The following is an 11134-nucleotide window of genomic DNA, read 5'->3' as shown; positions in this document are numbered from 1 at the left end:
CACCATAACTGGCACAGCTATTTTCCTTGTCCCTGTTCCACACACGCTGTGTGTGGGACAGGGGCATTAGCACGGCTTTTAGGAGAGCCCCTCAGCAGTCCAACAAGAAGCCTAACCTTTTTTTATTACTGGCAACCAGGTTTAGCTTCAGCTACCTTATGTTCTGACTGCATTAGTGGAAATCGTGGAGTTTCGCAGGTCCTTCTGTCATATCCTTGTCTTGCATCTTGCCTTCATCCTGCATCTTGCCCATCTGTGCAGAGTTCCTGGAATATGAAGTCAGCATGAGTGAGGTGTGGGTTGACAATTCATCCACCCCAGGTATATGCAGACCTACAGCATTGTTGAGAACTGGTTACTCAGGCACAATCTTCATCTGAGGCACGGGCATGGCATGCCACTTCCCATCCTCTGCCTCACTGCACATAAAGTAGATGGCTGGGTTCCTTTTGTCATTGCTTTCGTGGATTTGTTTGGGTTTGTTTTTTGCAGAAAACACCTCAAAAAAAACCCCAGGACTTCACTCAGATCTGCTACAGACTTCTATAAAATCCGGTATTTTTGTATTAGCCCCCCCTGTATTTCACATCTTGAGGCATCTATAAACCCATTGCTCCTGAAGGTAGAACTAAATAGGGGGGAAGGATAGTAAAAATATCACAGGACAAGTTCACGTGCCCTAATATTTGCTATTGCGAGGTAAACGCAGGTTTGCCAGCTGTTAAGAGATTGCAGAGGATAATAGGAGCACAATAAACATACTTGTGATGCTGTCACAAGTTGACTTCAATAGCTTTAATTTAAAAAAAACACTCCACCTATGAAAAAATGCTGTACCCCTTTTCTTTGTTTTTCCTCTGAGTAGATTAGTAACACGCTTTGAACAAAAGATCTGTGTCCTGGCCTGGAAAGAAACAGGTGAACGCTTTTCTGGAGCAGTTTATAGGTAACAGCAAAAACATTTTTAGACTAAGTGCAACTCTTGTATACTGAAGGATCTGTGATACCAATGTCTGACAGAGAAACATTTTCCAGATGTTTCTCACCAAAATTTAAAAAGTCAAAAGTTTTCAAAAATACTCTAGAACTTCTTTTTAAAGGTTTGTTTGTTTGTTTTTTTAGGTAGGACTAAAGACTCTGGGTCTTAGAAGCTGATTAAACTTTGTCAGCCTTCCCTAGTGTTTTACGTACTTTTTGCAGTATTTGATCTTTACTGGAGAAGTTTCAAGTATAGAGCTTCAACTGAATTCTACATGCAGCAGAGGATCTTGCTGACAGGGAAAATCCATAATGGATGACAGCATAGTAGAGGAGGACACTTCAAACTGCAAAGAGGGTGTGAACAACTGCAAGAAAGGGCACAGTAACTCTATATAGATCAGACATGATTCATACTAAAAAAAAAAATTCATGTTAACTATATTTACCAGCTGCACTCCACTCAATGGATACAAGAAAAAAAAAATTCTAAAGATTCAAAAATCAGTATTCTATCTTGTCGAAGTCTCCTGCTTTCATGAAAGCCAAAACACATTTATGGCAAAGAGGGGGAGGTGGGACAACACACAACAGAACAGTTTGCTTTAGAAACATATGAAATCAGACTAAAAAGTCTATTACATGTAACATACATCTTCCACTCTGGTTCACAAAGAATCTGACAGCTGAATACCACGCTCAGATTTCTTGGGAGACTTTTCAAGTTCGTAACACAATTTATACTTAAAATACTTTATTTCCATTATAGTCTTCAGATCATGAGACACGCTTAAGATTTTAGCACTACAGACCCAGGATCCTTAAAAATACTCAACTATTTTCAGTAATCTAGCTGGTAGTTCACAGCTACTTTAGATAACCTGAGGCTTACACCAAACGCTTCCAGTTTTTCATCACATCTTACCACAGTTCTCTTTGGTGGGTGTTCTGACAGATGCACAGGCATAGAGAGACAGAGGAGTATTAGCAGGGCCCGACTAATCATTTAGTAAACACAGCATCCTCTGGAAAAAAACAAGGATGTTAATGGCATCAACCCACCAGTATAAAACTGTTAATCGAACTGTGGAGAGCATTAATTTTGCCATTTTCTAGCCCTCGAACACTTATACGCATTTAGTTTTCATACTGAACTGCTGACAGGAGAGGAACAAAGATGAACCCCAGAATGTGGAAGCGATTTTAAAGACAGAACTCTTGACCTTAAAGAGTTTCCCTGCTACACAAACTCACACTCACCAATCCATTTCACTCATTGCTCTCCGCTTAGTTCCCTCTTCCTGCCAGGACGTTTTCTTCTCCACAGTGCCTGTGCCTTAGAGGAATTACAGCACATAGGAGCTACTTCTGCTCACAAGGGCAGCACGGTCATGAGGAAGTCCCACTCCGTCTGGACTCCAAAAGCTCAGCACAGAACACCAGCAGAATTTGACAGGAAGACTAATGAGTCTAATGACATATGCTTGAAAACATTGTCATTTTCATCAATTCAGTAAGTTTTGTTATCCTCCCAAGCTTTTAGGCCAAAGGAGTGCAATTTGTTTGCTAATAATTCAGGGCAAACTAGAACAGTAAAAAGAAACTTCCAAGAGGGTCTCTATTCTGGCAGCTCCTGTTGTCCCTCAGCTGAAGTTTATGAAGGTGCTTTGGAATATTCCAACTCTAGGTGTACGAAATCGGCAAGTCACACACTACTGAAAAGAAGTGGCAGGTGAAAACTCAAGCTAATGATAGTGGTAGGCATTATTGTCTCAAGCAACTTATAAACATCAACCATCTTATATGAAAATACAACACAGCCTTCATCAGTAAGAATTGAGACAGTGATGCTGTCCACATTTAGGAAGCTGTTCATCCTAACTACTTGCATTTTAAGACATGGTTCTCAAGTTTTCGGAAACAGCACACAAACGAGTTTTTAAGAAGAGAGATGCAATCTTTCATGGTCCCCATAAAACTCTCAGGCTTCAAATTAAGAGACTTCGTTCCCTATCGAAACTGTAATTAAAAGCCAATACTGGACAATACACGTTGCTTCGTTTATGACCATGAAGTTTTCCTACGGCATGAATATCACCAGAAACAAAAATCTTCACTCTTCTATTGCTGTTTTGTTATCAGGGGAATTCCATTTTCAAATTTAGTTCACCGAGTTATTGCATATGCTCCTTTGTATTAAAAGTTCAGTATAAAATAAGACAAAAGCAATAAAATCAAATCATTCAGTCTTGTAAGTCAGACATCCTCTCAGTTCGACTTGAGTTATAGTTTAGGAGTTCTTTTCTTGTAAAACAAGCATGGTGAATTTTGTATAGCAGTACAGCTGCAGATACGTAGTATACACTAATAACCAAGAACTGAAGCAAAATCAACTGATTATACACAAGCTTTAAATCCTTTGACAAAGTACTTTGTTGGAAACGTCTGCTTCTGATGTTTAATGCGGATAAATATTCTCCCCTGTGAGAGGTACATACAGCCTCTTCAGCTTAAGAAAGTAACATGAATAAGATCAAGTAACATTAAAAGCACAAGTAGGCCACCAGAGTTCTCACCACCTTCCCAGAAAAAGGTAGGGCGAGAACTCAGTTATACATCATGTGAAGTATTATTCTGTTTTATCTTCATCCTCTGCAGCATAGATAGCTTGATTCCTTCTCTTGATTTTTTTAATGCCACTGTTCCCATTTTCATTACCACCAATGCGCTTTAACGGTCTCTCATTTAAGCTCTTCTCTTCCACCTGCTTACTCACACCAGATTTCTCCAGTTCCTCGTTAGTGGAGTCCATAGCATCATCAGACGATACCACCATGGAATCTGGCATGATCCGGATGTCAGAAAAACTTGCAGAAAAGTCAGGAGGATGATCAGGGGAAGGATCCACAGAACATGTACTCAAGTCTTCATCGCCACCTTCTTCATCCAGCATTATTTCGTCTGGATTAATGGATGAAAGTCCAGAATTATCTGTATTATATTCACTGGGTTCCTCTGCTGACCCAGTACTGTCCATCTCCTCTTCCTCCTCCTCCTCTTCATATTCGCCTCGTACTGAGCCCTCTTCTTTAGCTTGCTGGATCCTGTCATTGATGTCAGTGAGGCCAAACTGGGCACAAAACTCCGTGGTCTGTGGATTGATGGTATGGACTGGTTCCACGTGTTTCTGGGGCTTGCTGGGATCATAACAAGCAGCTGTCAATGTGAAGTTACAAGGAATTTTGAGGTTATGATTCAGCTCTTCTAACACCTCTTTGATGGCTTCTTCTGTCGCACTGTAATCCCACCTAAATAAGCACATAAAGTTTAAACAAGCGCAGCTAGTCAAAAGGTATTTCCTGTTCCCACTGCAAAGAGAAACTTTTAAACACAGATAATAAATTCATCCTACAACAGACACCTAGTTTCTCCAAAGTATATTACCTTTGGTCAATGCCGAGATTCCCCTCTCCCAGCCAAGGGTTTGTGTATTATGTCGACCCACCCAACAAACATTCACCCTCCCATCCCCATAATCCAGCCTGATTTTCAGTCTCACGGTGTTACTGGCAAGATGATCACCCACCATGTATTTTTTGCCCCTCAAATGGCTGTATCTCAGTTTGCAAAACAAAACTAACTGCCCATGTAGAGCAGTAAAGAAGTTGCATGCTCTAGAGTACAGCTCTTGTCAACATCCCCTTTGTTTTCCAAGGCATTTAGTAAGGCCTACAGGCACTAGAGGGTGCAGAACAGAGAAACACAACTCTAAGAAAAGTTTATTTACAGTCCAGAAAGAAAAAAAGAAAAAAAAAATAAATAAAAATCACACTTTCACTTTCCTCTCTGCTTTGCATGCAACTTACTTTGCATGGAGGCCATTCTTTTCAGGCATATTCCATGAGCTCTGAGTCACATTAACAAGACTGTTGGTGGCCTTGAGGACTGCAATCCACTCAGCATCATACTCCAGCGAGTCCCCTGCACTAGGATCATGTTCGATGTCTATTATCTGTTCACAAAACCACAGAAAACAGATGACGCGAGTTATCTCTCTTGACACTAGAAACCAATTAAAGTTTCAAGTGTTACTTTCATGGTATAGAGTTTTAATTATGTTTCAAATACACTGAGCTAGTGGTCTCAAACAAACAAGTCCTCTCAAGTTAGCCCTACACAGAAGTTGATAGCAATAAGGGGTTAAGAAAGGACAATCAACAACAGTAAAAAAGGCATTTGTGTATTTTAGCTTACAGCAATTAAGAAGCAGAACACCCTCCTCTCTGCTGCCAGCTACTGGGCAGTTACGCAACTTAGAAAACAGAATTTGCCTACTCTTAAATTCATGCTGCCTTCTAAGCGGATATACATCAAGAATGGATAGCAACAGTTATTCTGCTGGATAAACACGCATTCTTAGCATAGCAAAGAAATCAACATGAAATGTGTTTGAACTTTTTCAACAGCTGACAAATTGAAATCCAAACTGCTTTGTCTCCAGTGACATTAACCCAAATCAAAACATTCGGTTTAGCACTAGACTGCACCAGTCAGGCTTTGATTTTAAATAAAGTAATTCAACCTTTTAAGGCAGTTTTAGGAAAAAAAAAAAAAAAAAAAGGATGCACTTTAAACCAGAGCTACACACAGGGGGATCACCATGCTGCTGGAAGTAGTACTACTTCAGATCAGTTTTACTACAGGATTTTAAGTCTGGACTAGCACCCTGGTGTACCTTTGCATAGCAAAAGCCCATCCTCGTACTCTTGCCCATCTTCAAGGGGAGCTACTAGGGCAAACGGATCCCACCACACATTCAAAGGACAGATAATGAACCATCTTCCCTTTAAGCTGACAAATACAAGCTACTTTAAAGTAAGACTACTAAAACCCTTGACTGCATTTGAAGAACATGCTGTCAGCAGCTCCCTCTCATAGCAAAGGAAATTTTAGATTCATCCATTTGAGATTTTACAGGTGGCACCCCAGGCAGCATACACAGGCCACAGACATGAACATTGTTTTGCTCTTGGCAAATCAGTCTGGCACTCAGACTGAAAATTCTCACAACCTAGACCTCCTACTTGTCCACTGCCCTTCCTACCCAAGATATGCGCCAAATAAAAAGAAGCAGGGCCGTTCTCCTAGGAAGTCCAACCAATTCCTGATGGAATTCACAATACCAAAAGGATATTACAGTACTCAACTTCGGACTCAATCCTGTCTGAATTCATGAATTCAGATCCGAAGAAAGATGCACTACCTGACCCAAACTAAACTGTGAAAGAAGAAGAGCCTCAAGATGGGCTTTCTCCTTAGGTTTGACATTTGTCAAAACCAAAACAAAACACAACGGGAGATTCTACCTGACCCAAACTAAACTGTGAAAGAATAGCCTCAAGATGGGCTTTCTTCTTAAGTTTGACATTTGTCAAAAACAAAACAAAACACAACAGGAGATTCAATTCAGGTTAAAGTAGAGCTACTCCTCCAATTAAGTCAAGTACTTGTTCCAAGGTGGAAGGAAATGGCAGGAATAAGCAAACACTGCGCCTGCACGACAGAAACAAGGTCTGCTTATTTCAAGACGGTATTATACAAAGAGCATTCCACATATGCACCGTTCCTAGTTTCTTTCCAATTCCTCCATTTATCAGAACAATTCTTCAGCGCATATGTAAGCACAGTGCTTAGCAGTCCAGACAAGTGAAGTATGGAAAAAGTGAAAACCCACTGCACATGGTCATCACCTGCAGAAAGTCTCTGTGTGGGAGGCATTTATCCAGAGCCAAAAACTTTGTTGCTTTTGGTAGCTCTTCTTTGGAGTTTGTCTAGGAAACAAAGGGTGTTAACACAGTCATTAGTATTTCTATGACATTTGACCATTCTAAACAAGTTATATAGAGAGATTTAAAGGCATAATTTATACAGAAAAAGACTTTCTGAAACAGAAAGTAGTATGGGATTATAAGAAAGGGATAGAGGGACAAATAGAAAGAGACTTCACTGGAAGTCTAACAGGAAGCTGGATGCAGATGACAGCAAGATAAAGCAAGAGCCACACTTCATCCTTAACCAAGACCACTGAGCAGATCCAGCCTTGAAGCAAAAAGAAAAACTTTAACATAATTGCTGGAAACAGACTTGTTGAGTCTAGAAGGTCTAGAGTTACATTTTTACAGCTAAAGAACTTGTAAATAGGCATAGCACGTCACACCACTTTCAGGGATAACTCAAACCAAGAGAAGTTTCAACCTCCAGGGGCTGGTTTTTGGCTTTACCCAGGCCACTAGACAACTTCACTTGCCAAGCCTTCCCACAGGCATCCTCATATCCCTAGTTAACCACTGTCTCCTTTTCAGTCGCTTCTCTATCACCCTGTTCTGAAGCTGTCTCCTTCCCCAATAAAGTGGGAAAGAGAGTGCTTTTCTATAAACTTAAATGAAGAAGGTCCAAGTGCAGTAACGTTATCTATTTCACGCCGTCCCTGAAGAAGATTAGGTAGTTACACCATTGATTTATAACATCTCTTTAACTTATATATGCTAGTAGTCTTAACACCACTTAATGTTCTGCATCTTAAGTTGAGTTTTAATAACTGAGCAAAAACATTAAAAAGCTGCTTTTCTGGACATGATTACCTGCACTGGAATTCTAAAATGTGCTTGAGACACATACATTCTTGATTTTTTTCCTCCCCTTTACCTGGTGTTGCATGAAAGCTGCAAATTTAACATGAAGATGTGCTGAAAACCAGTAGGTGGGTTTCAGATGCTGCAGAAGCTCTGAAGCAGCAGGGCTTCCTAATGTGTTGCTCTCCACTTCTTGACGGAAGAAGGATTTCATTTTAAGAAGCTGTTTCTTGTTTCCATAGTGATATATGCTCCTTGGCCAGTCATGCGACATAAATATATCAATTGGACGCTTTAACTGCCAAGCCAAAATACATACAGTATAAATAAAACACATATGATAAAGAAGTTTCGAAATTACACAGCACAAGATAGAACACATGTAACATGCTCTACCTCAGATCAATAGAGAGTTAGCTGTGACCAACAGCCTCACTTTCAAAGCAAGTAGGTGTACCACCGAGCCTCATCTTTCAGGTGGCCTTTGAAGTTGGCAAGGGACTCTAGTCTCCATGGTCTGTACGACACTTTCTTGGGACAGTCAGCTGTGTTTTATATTTACTGCCTTATAAAAAGGATCATATCATCACAGTAAGTGTCAGGCACTCGGAAGAAGACTCTTAAAAATTATGGCTATAGAGCAAGCTCTCTACCCACAATCAAAGGTATCTTCTTCCTCATGAAATTTTCAAAAGCTTTGTTTAAAAGGAGTAACGGCTAAGTACAATATTCCTCCTCAAAGGAAGCACACCTCAGAAGCCTAATCAATGTCTTAAGCATGGCTTGGTTCAACATTCAGCATAGTTCCAGCAGCTGTATCTGAACACACTTCTAGGTGAAATCTGAGTCCAGCTAATAAGAAACTTACAGTGAAATGCATCAAACTCTTTACAATGACAGCAAACCTTGGTCCTATGTTCAGCATCCCTGTATCTACTGAACACTTAAACATGCCACTGCAATCTGAATAATCATTCACAAGATACTTATAAATACATTTATTCACACCACAACCTCAGCCAAACGGAGTAGCCCTTGTGACAAAGCAAGGAGTAGGCAATAGCTCAAAGATAAAGCTAATCGGTCCTTTGAAATTCTTGCGCCGGAGTCAAAAATACTTCAACGACAGGAATTTGGGATCAGCTTATTCAGCTGGTTCAATTTTGATGAGTTAAGTTTCTACCAACCAGCTTGCATGTTAGACAAGGTAGCATCCATCTTCCTAAAGCTAACAAAGCTCGAACAGAGGTGTATAGCTGGAGTACCTTCCATTCTGGGAATTTTATCCAATTAAAAAAAAAAAACCACGCACACAAATCACCAAAAAAACACTCCTCCTTATGCCCGATTCAGATCAAATACGCAAAGTGTTGGAGGAGATATTCAGCATTTACAGCGGAATAACACTCAGCATAAAATGGCCTGTCCAGATTAGCTGGGAGTTGTTGGTAAGATTTGCTATCCAATACCACACTTGTTCAGAGTAGCTTTAACATCTTACTTCTAAATTAATGAAGACTAATTTACCACTTTTACAAAAATAGATTTCTCACTAACCTGCTTGAGTTTGAAGACTTCAATATTCCTCACATGGTAAGCGCTTCTAATTGTTTGCTGGTTGTATGGTGGACACTCAAAGTGGCCTGAAACATTGAAAAAAAGAGTAGTTGCCTGAACCAATAGCTCCCTCCTAACACTGTTTGCAAGCTAGCTTCTTGGGGTCACAGACACCTAGAGCAATCCCAAATACGAGGCTGCCAATAATCAAAAGAGATACTGCATTTCCTTTACACAAGGCTTATACCAACAGGCTGCTAATTTTGTATGTCCAAGGCGAATACGCTGTAAAAATGTATCTACAACTATAAGCATTTCTTCCATTCTGCTTCTTATTTTCATAAATATAGACAATACAGTAATTCTGTTGTGGAAACAAAAAACAGGAGTTTTGACTCCAATACTTAAAAAGCCAGGATCTGTCTGAAATAAGCAACTTTGGCAGAAAGATTTACGTGCTTAATTCCTGATTGAGGTTTTGTACCTCTCTGGTGAGGTAACACCTCTCATTACTTCCCCTTACCTCCACAGTTACGCTGCATAGCCATGTGCAACCACATACATAGAGAGCTGCTCGCTGCACAGCCATGAAACATATGTATTTACTAATATCATGGCTACACATGCAAATATGCTGGCACAGCCAAAGAACATAAGGTAGATGGGAACAAGCAAAAGTTGGGCATTGACATAGCAAGAGCCCAGCGCAAGCCTTTACGAGAGGTCAGTGATTAGAAGGTAAGTTAGGACGTAACAACTCAGAAAGAGGTATAAACTCCTAGATAACAAAGCACTGCACGAGATCTGACTCCTGACTCAGGCCAGTGATTTTCTGTGTTTCTTCAAGAGTGCTGCCACCAGCCACAAAACTACAGCTTAATAGATTGAGCAGCAGCTCAAACAGGCCCGTAACTGCATACAGGCACCACAGACTCCAGAAGAACAAACAAGTACCCTGTCAAAAGGGATGTAGTCTCCAACTTTGCCTTGGGACAAGAAACCTGAATGGCAAGCAGAGCTCCTACATACTCTTAAGAATGAACAGAAAAGTTATTTTTTCAGTGGTTCGCATTATTGTCAAAAAAGTCTCATCTTCCACATCCAATATTCAGGCATACAAACTGTATGCTTAATAACAACAAATTTAATTAGCATTGATAGGTATTAGACAGCATCAGATGTTCTAGAAAACTAGTTCAGGACTTTGCAGCTTGAAAGCCACCTGCAAAGTGACTCTGAAGCAGTATGCTACTAAAGATAATATTACTGTACAGTAATTGCAAGTAAGAGACTGCTATTCATGTGTTGAGGTCAGAAAGACAGCCATCTTCTACTGGCTGACACTAGGTATCAACTGTGACAAGATTTCTGTCCACCAATGGGAGACCCTTCCAACGAAGGACTCTTGTTCACACACACACATATAACCAGGAGGAACTGATCTCAAGATGTACTGACACTAAGCCCCAGTTCAGGACAGTACATTTGTACAATATCACACTTATAAACCGACTGTTTCACACAAGGAAAACTAAACAGTCTTGCACTGCACACTGAAAGGACAATACCACGGAAAAATCAAGACTGGTCCAACAACAACATTCAAAAGGCACGCTGCTTCCCGCTGTGTTCGCCAGGCAGCTACAGACTCACCTACCACCTCCAGAAAAACGTGCGTGTGGAGCCAAGAGAGGTTTCCAGCATAACGGTGCGTTCAGAGAAGAGAGGGCACACCCAGACTCTCCCGCGACGGCTCGGGCCTAGTGTTCTCCTCCCTCCCCGCTGCCCACCCAGCTGGCTGCCCTGCCGTACCTTTCCGGTAGTCGTGAGACTTGAAGATGCCCGAGATGCCGCCAATCCTCACGCCGCGGAACCGCACCACGCCTGCATAACCTAGGGGAGACGGCAGCGTGACTCGTCACGGTGATGCCAGAGCAGGGCAGGGGGCTGGAAGGGAAAACGCCGCC

At 41.0% G+C, this 11134-nt stretch overlaps 1 protein-coding gene across 1 annotated transcript; it reads right to left on the bottom strand.

Annotated features, from left to right (window-relative positions):
* Nucleotides 1-3510: 3510 nt before the first annotated feature.
* On the bottom strand, nt 3511-11060 carry DBR1 (debranching RNA lariats 1; the record flags this gene model as incomplete). The annotated part of the gene is made up of 6 exons (XM_009699461.1): nt 3511-4286; nt 4845-4990; nt 6729-6809; nt 7684-7908; nt 9168-9253; nt 10980-11060. Coding segments are annotated over 6 exons (1298 nt in total), but the record flags the coding sequence as incomplete, so codon positions are not given.
* Nucleotides 11061-11134: the final 74 nt, after the last annotated feature.

Source organism: Cariama cristata, unplaced genomic scaffold, assembly GCF_000690535.1.
Source record: "Cariama cristata isolate BGI_N322 unplaced genomic scaffold, ASM69053v1 scaffold6394, whole genome shotgun sequence".
NCBI lineage: Eukaryota > Metazoa > Chordata > Aves > Cariamiformes > Cariamidae > Cariama > Cariama cristata.
The sequence above is the reverse complement of the archived record's forward strand: the minus strand, read 5'-3'. Positions and strand labels throughout refer to the sequence as shown.